The 20,537-nt window shown below is 36.7% G+C and overlaps 1 protein-coding gene across 5 annotated transcripts; it reads left to right on the forward strand.

Annotated features, from left to right (window-relative positions):
* The first annotated feature begins 2,225 nt into the window (after positions 1–2,225).
* LOC135636913 (uncharacterized) lies at positions 2,226–20,518 on the forward strand. Of its 5 annotated transcripts, none has more exons than XR_010496088.1 (18): positions 2,226–2,423; positions 4,940–5,075; positions 8,129–8,281; positions 8,444–8,560; positions 8,628–8,712; positions 9,185–9,293; positions 9,438–9,505; positions 9,622–9,747; positions 9,821–9,925; positions 10,018–10,991; positions 11,349–11,552; positions 11,658–11,718; positions 12,851–12,964; positions 13,561–13,674; positions 13,754–13,843; positions 16,514–16,586; positions 19,168–19,286; positions 20,225–20,518. XR_010496088.1 is itself a non-coding variant. In XM_065149087.1 (17 exons), exons 2-16 carry the CDS (start codon positions 4,969–4,971, stop codon positions 16,538–16,540), a joined length of 2,454 nt encoding a protein of 817 aa, XP_065005159.1. In that variant the 5' UTR covers positions 2,226–2,423; positions 4,940–4,968; the 3' UTR covers positions 16,541–16,586; positions 20,225–20,518. The 5 variants fall into 5 exon arrangements, 1 of the variants encoding a protein (XP_065005159.1); XR_010496089.1 differs by having other exon boundaries at positions 4,946–5,075; XM_065149087.1 differs by lacking the exon at positions 19,168–19,286.
* The last annotated feature ends 19 nt before the right edge of the window (positions 20,519–20,537 follow it).

The raw sequence follows: 20,537 nt of genomic DNA on the forward strand, positions 1-20,537 counted from the left end.
ACTCGTGTCTATATTCATATAAATCGGATAACTAACTTGAATGTCGGAGGGATCAGGTTGAGAAACATTTCTTGACCTCGGTTTTTATACAAATAGCATCTCGGGAGCATGACACTTTCACTTTAAAAACACTTCGGATAATCATACGTATACATGTTCGGATCACATCGGGCTATTCAAGTCGTCAATGATGTTTTCTCTTAATGAAAATCATCATAAAGCCTCTTTTTTGTTTTTTTTCATTTTTTTGCTTTCCCGTGATGGTCTTTTTAACTAAGCCAATCGAAATGAGCAAATATATTATTACCATGCATAAGGATAGGCTTTGCTTGAAAAGAAAAGGAAGCACAGCTGTTTACATCTCAAGATTATGACAAGCCTCCGTTTTCTTTTCAATTTATTGTTTCTTAATCGATTTTGGTATGGAAATCAACCCATAATCCGAATGTTCTTCTGTTTATGAATCTTACTGCCTCTATCCACTAACTCTTTTGTATCCGCCTGACATCTTCGATCATGTAAGTTGGTGTAGGCTATTTTACCAGCCCACCATGATGTTTAGCCCTTAACTCTTAAGAGAAGAACAAATTGCTATAGAACCATCTTGATCTAATTTTGGGACACGCAAACCTGAAGGCAGTCTGGCCTACAAGATGTGCTCCCGTTGTTAATGATGTTATGTTTTCACTAGCTTCGTGGAATTAATAGTTCATCGTTCTTTATTTCAGTCCATTCAATTCATTTTTTTTCATGAATTTGTCGATCCCCTGGAAATGGCTCTTACAATTCTCTATTTACAGCAGTGCATGTCTTGTTTATGTAAGTTGTACTGTTATTTGTGATCTCAACTAAAGAAAAGTTATCTATTTGTATGCTTTAAGATGAATGATGATAGGTACTAATGCCAATATTTAATGCCATTACTGACTTCATGATTGTATCTGACTCATGATCTCTCATAAATGTACCCTACCAAAAAAAAAGATCTCTCATAAATGCTTATGATTGGCTGTATAAACTTGTTAGATAAATTATATGTAATTGTTGATGCACTAATAGCAAAAATCAATTGAAAAAAATAGATGTTTTATACTTAAAATGAATGATGATAAGATACTAATAGCTAACAGAAATGTTAAATGCCATTACTAAATTAATGATTGTATTCACCTCATGATCTCTCATAACTACTTAAGAGAGGATGTGTAAACTTCTTAGGTAAATTATAAGTAATTATTGATGCACTAATAGCAAAACTTGATCAGGTTAGCATAATGCCAGACCAAGGATGAAGAATGCTGCAGCTCCCTCAAGATCCTTTCTCCCTTCCATTCTTAGTGCTTCCCAGTCAACCTGTGCTGCTTTTTGGCCCCTTTTTTTGTTTTTCCTTTTCTTTTCTCATTCATTGTATTTTGTGAAGATGATTCATTATTTGTGACGGTCAATTCATCCTTGTTTGTTGTCTTATTGGAATCAAACATCTTCTAGAATAATATGTACTTTCTACTCTCGTTTTTGACCACTCATGCATTCCTTGTGTCTGTGGGTATTATGCTTCCATACCTTCTCAGTTCCACAGGATGAGCATGGCAGGAACTCTCATGGCACTCATACTCGAATCATTCGTGGCTGTATCAGAATACTCTCGTCAACCTTGGAATAGAAGAAGAATCCAAGAGAGATGGAGAAGGCAGTGTCAGGCCATTCAACCCTGTAAAGCCAAAAGGGCAACCCAACTGGGATTTCCCATATTTGCACCGTTGCACAGACTTGAACGCAAACTGCATCCCGTGAAAACGAGGGTTGCAGGGGTGACTCACCCGTGAAAGTCCGGCTAAACGGCGCGGAATTCTAGTCTTCATCGTTGACTACGCAACCCGATCAAAGTTTGGGAGGTCAGAAGAACTTTCGTCGCCGCACCACGTGGGCGGTGAGCTGACGCCCCAAGCTACCGCGCAGGTACCTTTGATGGCCTCATCGGAACCGTCCATCCATTTTGGGTTCGCCAACGCGAACGGTCGAGATGAAAAGTTACGGTGGGATGAACGGTTCTATGGAGGCCTTTCGCCGAGCCACCGATGCGCACGTGGCTGATCTCCCTCACCACAAGTTCTCCCAATCGGGGCCGCTCCCGATGGGGACATCGCCTCTCCACCGTTGGATCTCGATCGGAAGGTTCATATCGGTGCTCGCTACGTTGAAATTGTGATTCTCCTTAATTAATTATCTCCGGACGCTGTGCGCAAGGATTCTGGTCGTATGACAACCCTAGTGCCTCTCTTCGTCCGTCAGCATCGACCGGGAACCCTAGATGAGATCGTCCCGCATTGATTAGAGGAACTCCCCTGATCATCGATCTTTCTTCGATCCTTGGCAAGCCGGACAGGGGCGATCCTTTTTCCCCTCACCTCCCTGGTCAATTGGTAACGAGATCCTTCTATTCCCTCCTAATTCCACTATTTTGTTGATTGGATTTCTAGATTCGAGGGTGAAATCGAATGCAATAAGGTTTTCACGGGAGCATTTCACGTAATGAGGCGAAATCCTTTTGTGGTTGTAGTTATCGATTCGTAAAAAATTGCTGCTTTCTTTGGAGGTTTTCGCGTCGGAGCGAAATTCTATTTTAGTTGTTGTATCGTCAGAAGAGCTGCCGCAAAGATTCCATCTTTCTATTTATTTTATTTTTCTTGCAATTTATTTGGGGGATAACATTGAGATCTTATTGATGGTTTTGCAAGAACGGTGGCGTCAGATAACATCATACATCTCGATGATGTAATTATGGATCAAAAGTTCTGATCGAGAAATTACATATCAATGCACTGGTGTCCCCTGGCCGGGTGGCTGATCAAGTTGGTATTAGTTTAACCTAAATTGGGGGAATTTCCGCTGCCCTATTAGTCATTGTAGACAATCGAATTGAATTGAGAACTGAAGATTGAAATGAGGATTAGCAGAGTCGAGAGGAAGAAGGAACATAGTGTACAGATGGGGCATGTGGGTGGAAATAGATTTCTATCCTTATTTGATTTGAACTAGTTTTCTTTAATGATGTTTGTACAAAGGATAATGTCTGTGACCAGAAAAGAAACTTTGTTTCTCTCTAATAATCATATATAATCTCAGCTTTTGCCAATGAATCCCTTATAAATGATGGAAGTAAAATATTACTAATATGGGGTAAGTAGATATAATATGACTTGTGTTGCATTCTAGGTTGAAAACTGGTCTGTGCCATATTTAACTCTGCGTTTCAAGTTGTAGGAGTCATAAACTGATGTGCTTTGCTGCAACCGTGTGTTAGATTTGGTTAGAGAAGAATCCAAGCATTAACTTGACTGAGTATAAGATTTCATGAGTGTAAAGGAAGTTGTTGAGCAAAGTTTGCAAAAGAGGCTGTTGTAAAGAACACTGAGAAATAGATAATTTTCTTTTTACCGTTGAAACTTATCTACCACATTCGTTTAAAGGATGAGCTTTGACGCCACGTTGAAGTTGCTATTAAGTGATCTGGGTGACTAGGTTCAAGTCATATCAAGCGATATCTCAGCTTGCAGGGGTAAGGCTGTCTGTATTGACCCTCTCTAGATCTCTCATTGGCTGGAAGCTCATGCATTATACTGCCCTTTCTTTGACGGGATGACACTTTTGTGATAACTTTAATATAACAACAGCAACAAAGCCATAAGTCCTAATGCTTTTGTGATAACTTTGATGTGGAACAAAATTAATTACCAAAAACAAGAAAGCAAATGCTCATGACTGATATGCTAAAGTATGTTTAGTAAATATGGAGTGGAAATAGTAGTGCCAATGCTTAATCAGTACCTATGGCTTTAGTTGTCTTTCTCTAAACAAAGTGTGTTGCCATATTTGGTGGCAAGAAGTGGAGCTCAAATCCATGATGCAACTACTTTGACAAAGTGGATTCATCAGCAATTTGTCATTTTTAAGAAAATTGGACTTTGTGATGATGAACATACTTTTAATCACAATCTAACACTTATGTTTTCGTTATCTTTTACTATTCCAAATATCATGGTGTATAATGCTTCCCTGATCATGATGATTTTGGATCTCATGGCAACGATGCTTATGACTCTCATCACTGGAAACATAGTACTGAATGGCTCATACTTCTTCTGTCCATATTTTATTTTATATTTGACATTTTGTGCAGGAGTTGAATTTTATGTTGCAGAAACATGCAGTATATTGTGTTCAAACTATGTTTTGCTTTGCTCTACAAAATGTTTGTAATACATTTCAAACTTTACAAATCATGATGCTTGTTTTGTGCTGATTGATGATTTTAGATAACTTTCCAAAACATCTTGGTGCATTTTGCGCTTTTGAAATATCTTAATAACTATTTAACTTGGGATATCATATGCAACAAGTTACTCAATTTAAATATTGATAAAGATCATTGGTTCTATTTTAAGGGGATAGAGATCATCAATCCTTTTTATGCTGGTGGAGATTTTTGGAATCTATGTTTTAAGTGAAAAAGATAGTGATCTTGACTACCATTATTATTGCTATGCAAATTAAGTTCCTCCTTTTTTTCTAGAAGCTTCAAGTGTAACTTTAGCCAAGTTGTTCAGTTAATTAATTATTTATTTGCTGCTGTTTATTTCTTTGATTGACGAGTCTGCTTGAATTGTGTTCAATATCCTTAAAACAGTTAAAAAAAGGAGCTGGATGGATAGCACTGAAATGACAGGGCTGTATTTGAACTCGTGAAAGTTAAAAATGGCCTATATTGGTTTACCTCTGCCTATTGTTTTTCTTTTATATCTCATGTTGGAGGCTGAAACTTAACTTATGACTGCCTAGTCTCTCTCTTAGATCTTTTAACATTCCTAAGTACGAATGGTTTCAATAGTTATTATGAGTTATTTGGTCTGATATTATTAACTTATTTCAGTAATCATAGTTTCAGGAACAGAATGTTAAAAAGATGAAATGACTCATCCTTGGGTAGATGATTCAAAGTTCTCATCTTCCACGTCACAAACAAATTCACACACTGTTTTTTCACGGTCTACATTTGATTCCAGCTTGAAATGCAGGTGAAGGAATATTTCATTATTACTTCTCGTGTCTTTTATTATAAGTAGTAATGCTAGGCCATCTCTGTTTCTTCTTTCCTTTTCCTAATGTACGTGATGGTTGCATTTGCAGTGCACTATAACAATTTTCAGAAATGGATATAAAAATTTAAACCAGCAAGATTTATTGGATTTTTTTTACCCTTGTTTTATGATGTTGGTTAATTAGGACTATCTTCACTTTCAAGTATTAAATTCTTGCGGAGAGAAAATGAGCATGCATCACATTTCTGGGTAAGTAATATACTAAATATTTGTTGCTGTTAACTTACTTTAGTTAGGGCTTTGAATTTATAAGTAGAGAATTAAATATGATTATACTAAGTAGGGAAGACTATAGTATGAAATTGAGAAACAGCTTAATTTGCATTAGTTTACCACATGATGCCCCCCGTTTCATTCTATATTGTTCTAGACGCCATACTAGCTTTTCTTGATCAAAAGACAACAAAATCTTGTAACTTTGGGCTTATATATAAGTTAAAAAGGGCAGCCTAGTGCATGAGGGTTCCTAAGAAGTTGCTTATTTCTTTGTTGAATGGTTAATCTAATTAAAGAATTGTAGACTGAATTTATATTGCAGATGCACATTTTGCTGCAATGTTGGTGAATGACTAGAGCAAAGAATTAGAAAGAAATTTGATGTTGAAGATGAGATCTTCATCTATGGTAAACACTTTTAGAAGGAAACTTGAGTTACCTTCTCAGAGAAGGTGATCTTGAATTAAGAATATGAAAAAGGAAGTTCAACCAAATCTTTAATAATTATTCTATCAAATAATGAGGTTATCTCATAGAGCATCTTTAATGTTTGATCAAATAATAATCATTCATATGTAGAGTACAAATTGGAGAATAACTTGGGACTGGTGTAGGAGGAGATGACCTGACTGTTGGATATGCCTAATTTGCTTGGTGTGGGTGTGAACTACGTATCTCTATCCATCGATCATGCTATGGAGTTTCCTTATTGGTTGTCAAATAGATATTATCATTTAAGAATTCAGGGGTAAGCTAAGGCATGGCATTGAGAAATAAAGGAAATCATTCATCTAAACCTGAGAGAGACTAAAGCCACTTTATCCCCCGACTTTGTTTCTTCTTTCCCACTTGTGATATCGTCCTATCCCTTCACTCTGTTGCCATCTTTCAACATAATCTATCATGAGGAGTTAGATCCTGTGTCACCTGAAAATATCTGTTCCAGGCAGATGTCCTTTTATCCAAAATTTAGTTTTGGATGAAATCTCATCAGTGTATTTGGTGAAAATTTCAGGTCGAACCAAATCTTATCACAGTTGATTGAAAAGTTGAAGGCTGGTTGAAGATGTTGATTATCTTTATATGTTAAATGTTGGTCAGAATTTGGGTTAAATTGGTTTGGGTTTGGATTATCCATAGAGAGATGGTTCATCTTGGGAGAAACCATAACGTAAAAGTGAGTCTAGGTTGAGTTTGGGTCTGGCATCTCGACAACGGTACATTGTGCAGTAGCTCATCTTGATTTCTTTAGAGCTGCACTTGTCTTGGGTTAGTCTCCATTGACAATTAATTGTAGGTGACATTGTATGATGGAATTTCATGATATATATACTGGGGAATGATAGAGTATATCATTTGTGGAAGAGCATCACCATTGATGACTAACTATTGATGAACCTTGTCAAGTAAATTTAATGTGGGATGACTAAGGTGTGATGTTTACAATGGGTGAATTTGTGTATTAGCTAGTGATTTAAAAAGGTGTGCCAGCGTTTGAGCGAGGTGAGGCCCGAGTGCCTCGCACAGAAGCCGGGTGATGCGCTTTAGTGAAGCACTGCCTGGGTGCTCGCTTGAACCTAGGCATCGGCCGCATGGACATGTGCCCGGTTGAAGGTGAGCAATTGTACTAGATGGTCAACTTTGATTTGATTGGACCAACTAAACATTATAGTAAAACCACCCCACCCCACCCTCCACCCACCCACCCCTCGCGCACGAGACCCCCAAACCCTACTTCACCGCCCTAACTCACCTTTGGTCCCGTTGAAGGCATCGATGCGATGATGCCGATGCCTGTGCTCCCTTCGTCGACGCCTGCTTTCCCTGCCTTCGCTCTGATGCTTGCGCTCCCTTCGCTGTTTCTTTTTTCATACACAGCTCCCTCTACTACCTAATCTTTCGTGTGTAGCTCCCTCCACTGTCAAGGGATAGGTTTGCAGCTTTCTCCATTGTTGTTGTCGTCGTTTGTAGCTTCCTCCATCGTCGTTGCTGTCATCGCCGCCCTCTACTTCCCCACCTTCCACCGTCAGTGACTTCTTCGCCCCCTCTCTCCCCCCAACAATATTATAACTATTGTTAACAGTGAATTGTTAATCCTTCAAACTGATAAGTAAAACTACTGTTACTATATTTTATATTATATATTTTTATACTATACATTTTTTATTTTTGATATATATTTTAAAATTATATTATATTTTTTATATTTTAATATTTTAAAGCTCCTTGTTTCTCTCAAGCGGGCGCTTAGTGTCTCAGGCGTTTTGGGACCTTGGTGTCTTTTGACATCTAGTGCTTTTAAAAACACTGATATTAGCTACTAAAAATGGCATAAACTCAATATAGATGTCGTTATATTTATAGGCAACTGAGGCGTGAATTTTGATTCTTTATCTAGGCAATAAGTTCAACTTCCTCTATTATAATTATTAGGGAGCTTGCTGCAAGCCTTTTAGGAGTACACACAGGAAAATTCTTTGTGATGAAGGAAACATATTGAAGAAAAAAAATGCTGGGTCTACCTTTCTAGATCTGCATGCTAATTGTCAAGTTGTTGTGTATTGCTATATTATTGTCATGTATTTTCTTGTATCTTTATTTTAGAGAAGGAATCAAGATGCCCTGCTTGTGATGTGATTTAAGTTTATCCTGCTAGCTGTTTAGCGTTCTTTATTAAGTTTTAGCTATGCCATTACATTTTCTTTTCGGGGGTCTACTTGATCATTTAGTTGTACAATCTTGTTTCTTCCCAGTCATAGAAATGTTTCCCGGTTGTTAGCATGGAGGGAGATATCTCCTCGAGCAAAGCACTGTAGGAAGCGGCTGTGGGGAGAAGGTTTAGGGTGCACTGGTGATTGTGTTGGTCTAAGATGTGACACAGATGTCAGACATGCTTTGATGTCCTGGTAAAGTTCTTTTGAACTGTCTTGCTATAAAATATTTGCTACTTATTAGATAGCTGAAATAAGCATTCATTAGTCTGTAATTATTTCTTCTAAGACAAGGTCAACTATAGCTGTGAAACATGCACTCCTAAGTGCTTATTCTGTGAATAATATCCTCCTCAGGGTTGAAGCAGAGTCATTATGTTATTTGTCAGCAAGATATTGTCCTCTTGTGCCCCCTCCAAGGTCCACAATTGCAGCAGCATTTAGTTCAGATGGAAAAATACTTGCTTCCACCCAGTAAGTTTATCTCCTGTGCCTTAGCTTTATGCTTCAGTTAGTCACTTGACTAACCAAATCTCTGCAGCGGTGACCACACTGTCAAGATTGTTGACTGCCAAACTGGAAAATGTATAAAGGTGCTGAGCGGACATCGTCGAACACCTTGGGTGGTATGTGTACATATAGAGTTCAGGTGCATGCTGTGTGTAAATTTATAATAAACTGAAGTATTGTAATGTTTAGGACTATATGCCTCCTGCTATTTCCTTTGGAAAATACATTACTTCTTGTATTGCTTTTTTCCTCAAAAGTGTTGATTGAGACATTTTCGACCACTGCTTCTTTAAGGTGCACACAGCACTTGCTTATAAAGGATTTCAGTTTTCAATAAAATTTGTCATCATTCATATTCTCGAATGTTTGTCACTCTTAAGATGTATTATTTTTTCTTATGTATTTTAACAATAGGGTCCATATTTTTGATGTTCAAAGTAATACAAATAAGGATATGGTTTTTAAGAGATTAGATAATTTTGTTAAATAGTTCACTTAAATTTTCTCTGTTACCTTTATCATATTTATTCTTAACTTTAGAGTTATAGAAATTTCTTTTGAGAGCTATTCTTTAAATTTGCCATGCAGGTTAGGTTCCATCCATTATATTCGGATATACTTGCGAGTGGCAGCTTGGACCATGAAGTTCGTCTGTGGGATGCCCAAACTTCAAACTGCATTGGGTCGCGTGATTTCTGTAATATTTTGTGCCAATTTATATGTAGCCTTGTTATTTTGAACAGTCATGATCTTTTAGTTTGATTACCTTCTATTCATGGTGTATTACTCCGAGTCTTCTCTAGAGGTATTGGTAGACATGTGTCCCTTTTTCTGTATGCAGATCGCCCAATTGCTTCTATTGCTTTTCATGCCCAGGGAGAGATTCTTGCTGTGGCTTCAGGTCACAAGGTGAGATTTTCCTGTTGTTGTAATTTGTCTAACTTTGATTTTTATCCTTCTTCTGGGTGTGTGCTCATGGGATCAAGATTGTCATGTTCTAACTATTAATAAATATCATTTTGTAGCTGTACATGTGGAACTACAACAAGAGAGGAGAGTCTTCTTCACCAACAATTGTGCTAAAGACCCGACGTTCGTTGAGGGCTGTCCATTTTCATCCACAGGCAGCACCATTCTTGTTAACAGCTGAGGTTGAATTGGTTTTAAACAAACTTCTGCACATTTATAATTTTTGCTGCTGTGCTTAATCTTCTGGTTTTCCAGGTTAATGATCTTGATTCTCCTGATTCACCCTTGACACTTGCAACATCATCTGGTTATTTGCACTACCCCCCTCCAGCTGTCCTTTTTGCGAACAGTAATAATAATGTCTGTCCACATTTGGAGATAGAACATTCTTTTTTTAATCTTCTTTTTACTTGTTCTGGTCAACTTCATTAAAGAAGAATGTCTTGCTGCAGAATGTCAGGGCTGGTGGCTTGGGAAGTATGCTGCAAAGAGTAGAATCTTTCTCATTGCTAACCAGTCAACAGAGTCCAGAAATCGGGAACCAGAATGACAACAAAACAACTCCTATGGATATAACTTCTGCTTCAAATGCTATAAAAGAAGATGAAGTTGCTGATCCTTTGCAGTCTGGAATTGAAACAACATTTGACCCTATCATGGAAGGAACAGAAACCACTGAGGTGCAGCCTATGTTAGGGGTCCAAACAAGAGTCTCCAGTATTCCTGAGAGAATGGATGTTTCCACTAATATGCCGGCTACTTCTCAGTCTAATGTGGCTGTCCTCAACCCTATTAGGCAGTCCAGGTCAGGTTTAGATGATGCACCTGCTATACCCTCGAGCTCCTTTCGTGGGGCTGACATACAGATGATTTTAAGAAACACAGATAGTGGACACCTTCATCAGTTGATTCCTTTCAGCGATCCTGCATGGTGGGAGCTGCCTTTTATTCAAGGTTGGTTAATTGGACAAACTCATGCTGGCTTGCATACAACAGTGCCAGTCAACAGTGCCTTTCAAGGGAACTCGATGGTTATTCGGGGAACAGGATCTGGCTTCCTGTCATCTGAATTACTCCATGCTCATAATGTGGAAGCTTTGGTTGCTTCTTCACCTATGGCAACCTCTGTTGGCCAGTCTAGAGTCGCTGGAAGATCTGGTCCTCGTCAACGATCACGCTCCCGTCTGATGGCTTCTACGAGTAATGGAGAAGGTTCATTAACTAACTCCCAGAATGATGAATCTGCACCTCACTCTCGTCCTAACAGTATCGAATCTGGGATTCCTACATCATTGGCTGCAGCTGCAGCTGCTGAATTACCTTGCACTGTGAAGCTAAGAATATGGCCACATGATATGCAAGATCCATGTGCCAGCTTAGATCCAGAAAAATGCCGTTTAACCATACCAAATGCTGTCCTTTGCAGGTGAAGTTATTTATGCTACCATTTTGTAACTTTTGTCTACTTGGCGTTTGCAATTATGGGGTTAGCATATTCTTTCTTTTCATAGTTTAGCATTAGAGTATCTTTGCATAAATTTAGTAGCCCACTGTATGGTCATAATGTACAAGGGTTTAAATGTTCTTTTATTGGTAGGGTCTAGTTTGATTTACTTGTATGCTGGTTAATGATACTTCAGCTGGAGTCCATTTCACAGTGTCATTCCTTGGGATGGTGATTCATTCTCAGTTAACATGGGCGATTAAATTGTGGATTACTCTTGTTGATGCTTTTGGTTAGTGCCATATAATTGAAGTGCTTACATGTTAATAACATTGACAGTGAAATGGGCACCCACTTTTCTCCTTGTGGACGATTTTTGGTAGCTTGTGTTGCATGTTTGCTGCCTCACATGGAAGGCGACCCAGGGTTCCAGCCGCAGATGCAACATGATTCTACAGGTGCCGCAACATCACCAACACGACACCCAATTCCTGCTCACCAAGTTATGTATGAGCTTCGTATATATTCTCTTGAAGAAGCAACGTAAGACCTGGACTTTGTTTGTTTGTTTACTACTTCCGTTTTGTCAACCTTTTCTTATTTTGCTTTTGACATTGTTTCATGTTTCTTTTTCCCTTTTGTTTGTAGTTTTGGTATGGTCCTATCTTCAAGGGCAATCAGAGCTGCTCATTGCTTGACTTCCATTCAGGTCAGTGCAGGAATTATGTTGTTTTGTTTCTTTCAATAAACTTAAGCAATTTAAGTTGTTAGCATTGAACTGAACTCCTCCACTGCCAACCCCACCTAAAAAAAATTATTTTTCCTTTGATGTGTCTATTGCCATCAACCCAGGTCAAAGAAGCTTAAAAGCACCTAGAGTTCTGATCAGAAAAGACAAATCATGTTGAGGGCCTCGAAGCATGAAGCTAAAAAGTGTACATGGAAGCAAAAAATAAATATCAAGATAAACAAAAAGAGTATGAGAGTTAAGTGAATATTATAGGTTAAATGTCTGGAAGTTTAGAGTAGTTTATCACTTTATTGTGCTTTAAGATGAACAAAAGGGTATGAGAATTCCAATTTAACTAATCCTCTATAGATTGACTTTAATTGAAAACAGTAAGTAAATTAAACTTTCTTGATTTGGCTGATTCTGCAAGTGAACTAAAGAGCTTTCATTTGTCCTATTGTTGACAGCAATTGATTTGCACATTATATCTGCCTTTTTTAATAAATGTGCCAATATCTGCAATCTGATGCCAAAAGTAATCTTATGCATAGTTGTCATACCATTCCAGCTGTGTCATTCTTTTAAGCTTAGGTGGGTAGAGTAGATGACATGGTTGGTGATTAGTTTACCATAGTTTTGATGTTAAGATCTGACTGTGTTTGATGACTTGTTGATTTGCACATATGTCTTCTTAACAATTGCCTTCTAATGTCTATGGTCCTGTCCTATAATCTTTATTATGATGATCCCTAGGGTTCCCCACTGTCTAGGAGGGCTGTCAATGAATGAGGTGCCTGCCAATTTTTGGCTGAATTTTTGCAGCCTTATCCTCGTAAGCAGTGGTCAAACTCTAGGAGCAATCTAAGGTCTCATTTTATGAGAAAGAGGATCAAGTATCGCATAGTTTTTGGCCATGTCAATATTCTACTGCTATTGTTGTATAGATTTGTCTGATAATTTGTGTATACATGGGCTTGATATGATAGTTTGCATATGTGGCATACACTGCAAATATATTTATTCAGTCTCTTTAGCATTGTTGTGTCAATTTGCTGGCAACCATACTTCTATTTTGATATTTTCCTGATCACTCATTTTTCATTTTTTTCAGTTCTCACCCACATCAGAACACATACTGCTAGCATACGGTCGGCGCCATAATTCACTTCTTAGGAGCATTGTCATTGATGGAGATAATGCTTTACCTATCTACACAATTTTGGAGGTAGTTATCAGTTTATTTTTGGCCATCTTTCTTGATCTTTTGTTGACAACTTAGCTGTAGATTCTGTCTCTTCTGATTAAAATGTGACAAATGATTCGGTTCAGATGATTGTTATTAGCATACGTTGATTTGACAAGATAACTATGAGACTCATTGTCCACTAACTTATCCATTCTCACTAGATATTTTTCTAACAGAAATTTAGAAACTATGCTAGTTCAGGATTGAGGTTATTTTACAATAAAAATGATGGCCAACCATGACGATTATTAGAATGTGAATAAATCAAGGTCTAGATATTGCCCATTGCATAAGGCTCCTGCCAATGTAGGGTAGTTTTAGTTATGTGGGCAATCATATAATGACTCAAAAGCTCACCATCACAGTTCTTTAATGATTATTATTAGTGTTGATTTCAAGTCAGTTCTTTAATGATTCTGATACATATTTGATTTCGTTATTCATATGTGTTGTGAAATCTAAATATACTTTCTTCCTCTTGATGTACTTAACACCATAATATCCATGAGTACCATAATAAATAGTGACTCCTATTATTTTTCATCTGATTCCATTTTTAAATATTTGATTTTCAGGTCTATAGAGTTTCAGATATGGAGCTTGTGAGAGTTCTGCCCAGTGCAGAGGATGAGGTTAATGTTGCATGCTTTCATCCTTTGGTTGGAGGAGGTCTAGTTTATGGAACGAAGGTGAAAATTTTTTTTAGTAGAGTTCTTCAGAAATTCTTTCCACTTTGGACTGCATACACGTTTTCATGGCGAAGTGCAGGAGGGCAAGCTTAGGATTCTTCAATATGATGGCCCACATTTCTCAAATTGCAGGAATCACAATTTTTTTCTTGAGGAAAATATTAATGAGGTGTTGATCTTTTAAGTTTCTACCTTCATTTTTATGCATTTATAAAAGCTACCACTTCATTATTTTGTTGTCTTCATTCTACTTTTACAACTTTAAGTTGGACAAGTTTAGTTTTATGCCTGGTAGATATATGATGTGTCTATGCATATAAAACAAATGACGTTGCTAGGATCTTGTACCTCATGGAGATTAGAACCCATAACTCAGTGGTGGATTTTCATCATAATATATTGATTTTCTACTTTGTTTTGGATTGTCATAGTTGTGTAATGCCATGGGGCCAGCAGAGAGAAGGTAGAAAGAATGTGGAGGGATGAGAGGCTAGAAGCATGACAATACACTCAGTAAGAGATAGCTATCAGCCAAGAAAAGAATTTCATTGCTTAAAATGTCTTAAATTCATTTTGTTATATCAAAAGATTAGTTTTTATATAGGCTTACAAGACTTGTATTTCTTCATACTAAAACTCAAGTTTTAGATCTTGTGACTCTAAAATCCATTCTAAAAAGACGTCTAACCTTTGGAACTCGAGGAACTTCCAGTCTTCTACACCTAGAATAAGACCTGACTATAAGAGTGTACTTGAACATAACTCTAAAGGCTTCCCAATGTGACAACTAAGATTAAATGAAAGCTCAACCAAAATCAGAAAGATGTTAGGAATCCAATTTTAAATTGTTTTGAACACACTGTAGACTCAATAGGTTGTGGCAAATAGTTCAACTAGTAAAGTGGGATAAGCATTATTTCAAGATAATCTATACTTTAAATAGGACTTGAAAATCTCAAAATATGATTATAGTGACTCCCTAATATAGAAAATAAAAGCATGATAAAACTTTAAATTGAAAGTAATTTGATGTTTTAGTGGTGATATTTTGAATATGAAATTATAAGAAACACATCTATTATCTATTTTTATTTCGTTTATTGTCTTTCTCCTCAACTATATTTTTTTTATAATTTTTATATTGGCGAGTATCTTGCTTTGCTCGAGTGTCTAGATGAACATCTAGACGAGCGCTTGGAGCATTGGGCATTTTATAACTTTGGCGCATTTTAGTGCCTAGTTCCTTTGACAACGAGTTTATCTAGTCAACTCAAGAGGGTTTATTAAAAGGGCAAAAAAGTGAAAAAAAGAGGGGAGATCATTTCCTACACATAACAAGATTACAAAACAAGCTCTAGCCTCTTCATTTTCCATGACCACCACCGTCGATCGAGCAACTCTTCCCTCTGGTTATTCTTCTCTCTCCCGTTCTCTCTTCTCATCCGCTCTCATGTTTGGGGCAAACGAATGAGGGCGGGCTCCAGGTGGCTGTTTTCCATCTCTACATTCTCTTCTTCGTCCCCTGTTAGGTCCAACCCATTAGCGGAACTCTCCACCACCCTCATGTCCTTGTCTCTTGTTATTGTTCCATTTTGCTAGTTTCATTGTTTTTTTCTCCATCCTCAATAATCATGAAATTGAATACAGTATCTGAAAGGACATCATCTTCATTCTGTTCTTTGCTCCCTCAGTGTAGCCTTTTGGCACTTCGAGGGTAACTGTTCTCAATTGAGTTTGCATATGGTTGAAGAGATAACTTTCTTATCTGAAACTACCATGTGAACTAAATTCTGCATTATAAGTAAATTCAATGCATTTTTTAAGGTATATTTATGAAATTTTGCGAAAAGTAAATCATGTTTTTGGATAGTCTCTTTTTTATACATCAAGCAGGCACAAATGGAAGACATGGTAGAAGATTTTGGTGAAGTCTATGAGGGATACCATTTGAAAGTCAGAATCATTCATCTTAAGTTAGACATCTGAAAATTGAATTAAGTGCTTTTATCTACAAACTTGGTTGAAACGATTTTTTCCTTGAAGTTGTCCATTTTGAAGAATAATACTGTAAAACATGAGATTCAGCTGTAACAGTTCTTGATGTCGATCATGTTGTTCTACATAGATTATCAGTTTGTGTTTCATTATCAACTTCCAATGAGATTGTTTCTCCAGTTTACACTCTTATAGCATATATTTGTGGAATCGAGTATTAAATTGATGTTGACGTAGTCTCTATGTTCCTTATAAAATTTGGTCATTGGCTACAGGTACATCAAATGCAGCATCTTAATGGCTATGAGCATGACTTGTAGATATATCAAATATATGGTTATGATAATAAACCATTGTCTTCTAGATGTATCTAATATATGGCTCCAAAGCGAAAAATAGACTGTTTGGACCAGCCAAACCCATGCCAACTGCCGTACCAGCATTTTGTATGTCATTGCGCCAATATGTACCTGACTTGTAGTTGTCTGCCTAGGACCAGTAGGTGTCTGGTTTTGAGATTTCAAATCATGGTGTAAAATGCTTCTCTTTAGCTAATCTTAGATATGATATTAATTCAGTAAAAGCAGTAGCTGGACTCACGTGCTCTCTTAGGTCCCTCATTTAGATCTGATATCAAGTGTTTTGCTTGTTATTCTCTGTGTATATTCAATATGTCTGTTCTTTGTGCTTATCTTTGGTTATTAATCGTACTCTTTTTTACATGTATATCTCACCAAATTTGGTGGTCTTATTGGTTATATTTTTCTTATAAATGATTTAGCAAGCTGAAAATGGTTTAATGTAAATGTTTTAATCTTTTATTTTCACTTTGCTTGTCTTGTAGATCCAGGAGTATGCTTTAGAGTGCTGAAAAATAGCAATTGCTATTAACAAGAGTTGGGTTCTCATTTTGCCAGGTATTGCTTTCAGCCTACTTTGCTGATTGTCCATAATTTTAACTTAAGTATACTATTATAACAGTGTGTATACTTGGTACATATACTTTGTTCACATGTATTATTTCCAAAAATTATTTGTTGAAGTTTTATAGTTCATTCTCTCACTTCCTTTACGTAGTTTGATTTGTGTTGGATTGGTGTGTGTGTGTATATATAAATATAAGTTAAAATTTTGATTGTCATTCATCCCATCACTTAATGAGGAATATACGGTGATAGTTTCATTGTGCTTCACCATCCTATCTAGGTAAATGTTGTTGCAAAATGTTTTCATTGAACTTTTTATGCCACTGCATCAAATCTAGTTATTTTGGGTATTTCTTTAAGTGGTGCCCACTAATGATCATGCCTGCTTAGCTTCCCAATAAACTTGTTTTGGGATATGCTTAAAGCAACATACATTATTTTATCATTTGTGCTTTCCAAAAAAGACAACCTACTTTAAGCATCACAAAAGGATATTTCTCGAGTCCTATGCCAATGATCTGTATTTAGTTATTATCAAAACCAAGGTCTTCAATTTTAAATAATACCATTCGGTACGGACTGTACGCACCAGTCCGTCAGTAGACCGGTACACGGACCACCCGTTATCGGACGGTATATATATATATATATATATATATATATATATATAAAATATAATATAATATAATATAATATTATATTATAAAGGTGACATCGCCTTGTTTTTCCGACGTCGCCCCGTGGGAAGAAGAGAGAGGCGACGTATCCGAAATTTTATTTTATATATATATACCGAACGGGATACTGCTCGGTATACAGTATCGTATCGTATCGAACGAAAGTCAAAACTCCGATACGGTATGATATTTCAATCCTTGATCAAAACCAAGTGCTGGTTCTGATCGAATGATTCAAGTAACAGTAGACATGCCTGAGATCATAGAAAAGCTATTATATTTAGCTTTTCTATACAGCAGTAGACATGCCTGAGCTCATAGAAAAGTTGTTATATTCAGTAATTGCATTGAGAAACATCTTTGCTATACAAATAAGTTGTGTGAGTTTAAACATAATTTAGCTAAACTTATAGTAAATTATTATTATCTTCCAGCGTATATTTGGCCATTTAACCCCCTGCACTTATTGTCTTAATTTCCTGTTCCAAACAACCATGTCTAACAAATGTTTGATGTAAATTCAGTATATTTTATTATCAGTTTAGTATGAGTAAGCATGATATTATGCTGAGTAGTCTGTGATTACTATTTCTTCCTGTCTTTAAGATCAATTCTCTCATCTATCCTTATCTTCCAGGAAAATTTTGGAGTTTTTAAAAGCTCAAGGCAGTAAGCTTTTAGTTCTGGAACAATGGAAAACATCATTTGTATCGTTGGCAATGTCAGAAATATCATAATTAGTTCTTGAAATGCAGAAACAAGTTCTATTTCCCTTGAAAATGCAAATACTGTCATAAACACCTTTGGTGTTGGCAGCTAGGGTTTTGCTGTGGTCTGTCTTTCAACTTATAACTGGTTGATTTGCCTGAATTAATAGGTAATAAAAATTAATGTTTGACATAGAATTAGACTGGGCCATAGCCTAGGCAGATTGACTCTGGCCTGTGTATAAACCAGTTGTGCACTTGAATGTGGATCGTCCATATTCTTGTCAACTTGATTGCATGTAGGATCACTTTGGATCTTAGGTCCTTTCACAGACTGATCTAGTCAGTGTAATCTGCAAGCATCTTCCGAGAACAATTTGTGGGTAACCATTTTATTTTCTGAGACGCCGTCATCTACCGAGCAAGTTTTTGTTGTTTTAGATAATGTCATATCCCTAATTGGCTATCGCGTTTTTAGTCATTGGCTTGGTCAAGGTTCTAAATACTGATTGATTTTGACATGTTGGACCAATCCAGTACCAAGATACATAATGATTTACCAACATGTAATGCACCCTATTGCTGGAAAATATTAAAAAATGGAAAATTATTGTCAAATGGTGTACCAAGCTGTATGGTTTTCTGTGTGTGCTTGAGCAAAATGGTGAATATCAGTCAGTCAACTGGTATATAAATTATAGGCTTGGTTGGATAGTTCTTTTCCAAGTTCTTGTTTTCAGCTCAATCCAGATCCATGTCAACATAATGGACCTTGAACTGCCTGTCCCAACCTAATCTCCGATGTTCAGTGTTGGATGGAATTAATCCTTAATGCTTTTAGTCTATCTCAATGAACTTGATCAGTGGGGATAAAACCAACTAGTGGTTTCAGTCAATTCAACAAAATTTGCTAGTGTGATCTGCCAATTTGTCCAAACTTTAGTTTCTGATAATATCTTTATAATACTAAAATTGAAAGCAAAATGGATGAAATCATTTAAACTACTGAAATACACAAAACTTCAAAACAGAAAGAGGGGGATGAGTCTAAATAGGTTGGGTCTGTTTTAGAATAAAAAACAGGTTTTTTTAAACTCATTTTTGTAGATCTGATCACCCCTCTGATACTTCTGAAACTTTGTACATGTCTATGCTTGCTTGTTAAGAATCTGTTGGTTGCATATGCAGGCTTATAAACTATTGTGCAGAAGTATCTATAAGGGGATAGAATGCTGAAGTTCTTGTGATTCTTCTTTGACTAATTTTGGAACTTGTACCAGAAGTTCTCACAAGTGTTGTGGAATTTGGTAAGCATATGTGACTTGTCAAAGATGCTACTGAATGTGCTTTATTGATATAGAAACTCAATTTTTTCTAATTATATAGCTTGATCTTTATGCGATGCTAACTTGATTTTGGACTCTAGATTTACTTGTGACTGATAATAAACTGATTTCTAACTGGATTTACAGCTATAACTTAATGTTGGGCTATAATTTTATTAGCTAGTAGAAAATTATCGTAAAAAAAATTGCACTTTTGGTATGAGCTCACAACAGTTTTTGTATATGCTGATTCATAGCATGGGACTTGATAGTTCATTCTTAAATAGTAGTTAGGGAAACTTCTATCTGCATCGGTGACAGAATTATGCTTTCTTGGTCTCAACCATGTATTGTTTACGAGAACATAAAGTTAATGACAGGTTTCCCTGGAATCAAATACTAGGATTATACGTAGGCGTACCCACATCTGCGTGCTTATGAATGTAAGGTCACGTGCTGCACGTGCAAGAGTAGCTTGTGACAGATAGATTCGCCCACTTGAGTTCTACGTAAGGCTGTGAGTTGAATACCGAGTCCATTAAATATGATATACAATTCTTAGAATGCCTAGAAACCATAATTGATTCTGGATTAGTAGAATTGAGAGCTTGATCCTATTCATAGGATGTGAGCTCCAAAAAGGTAGGGAGAGAATGAGAAAAAAATATTTAAACTAGTTTTGTATCATCTGGCACTCAAATGTCCTAATCCCTAAATATTAGGGATTTTCTAAGTATGCCGACTTCTTTACAAGTAGCTTTTCCTCCATGCTCTCTTAAGATCCTGTCCATTGTTGCTAATTACATTTTCTTCGTGAATGTGTAGCAATTACTGTCAGTTACTTTCAGCCATTAATGTTTTCTTTGATCTGCAATGCAAATCTTGACAATAAATTGTTTCTTTTCTCCCTATAAAATCAGGTACTACTTCCTGGCTGCCTGTTGATGAATTACAGAAAGGTTGGTCATTGATTTGGAGACAGCTCTGATGTGAACCTCTTGGTGTCATCTTTCTTGTTGTAACATCGCCTGTTTATTTCTCTCTTAACCCGATGCCAAAAAAAAAAAAGACATGTCAAACTCTTCTTCTGTTGTTTACCATTGATTCCTACAAGTGTTGCGTTGCGATGCCTTGTATATTCATCTTTGAACAGTGTATTCTCGCTTCCTGTACTCGTTTGCCGGTTGCAATTCCAATCTTATTTCCTCGAATAACAGATGTGCGTCTCACTTC

Source organism: Musa acuminata, chromosome BXJ3-4 (genome assembly GCF_036884655.1).
Source record: "Musa acuminata AAA Group cultivar baxijiao chromosome BXJ3-4, Cavendish_Baxijiao_AAA, whole genome shotgun sequence".
Classification (NCBI taxonomy): domain Eukaryota; kingdom Viridiplantae; phylum Streptophyta; class Magnoliopsida; order Zingiberales; family Musaceae; genus Musa; species Musa acuminata.

Coding starts and splice junctions, on each gene's coding strand:
- LOC135636913 (XM_065149087.1), top strand. CDS start 4,969: ATGACTCATCCTTGGGTAGATGATTCAAAGTTCTCATCTTCCACGTCA. Junction 9,506..9,621: donor CTGTGGCTTCAGGTCACAAG/GTGAGATTTTCC, acceptor ATCATTTTGTAG/CTGTACATGTGGAACTACAA. Junction 9,926..10,017: donor TTGCGAACAGTAATAATAAT/GTCTGTCCACAT, acceptor GTCTTGCTGCAG/AATGTCAGGGCTGGTGGCTT.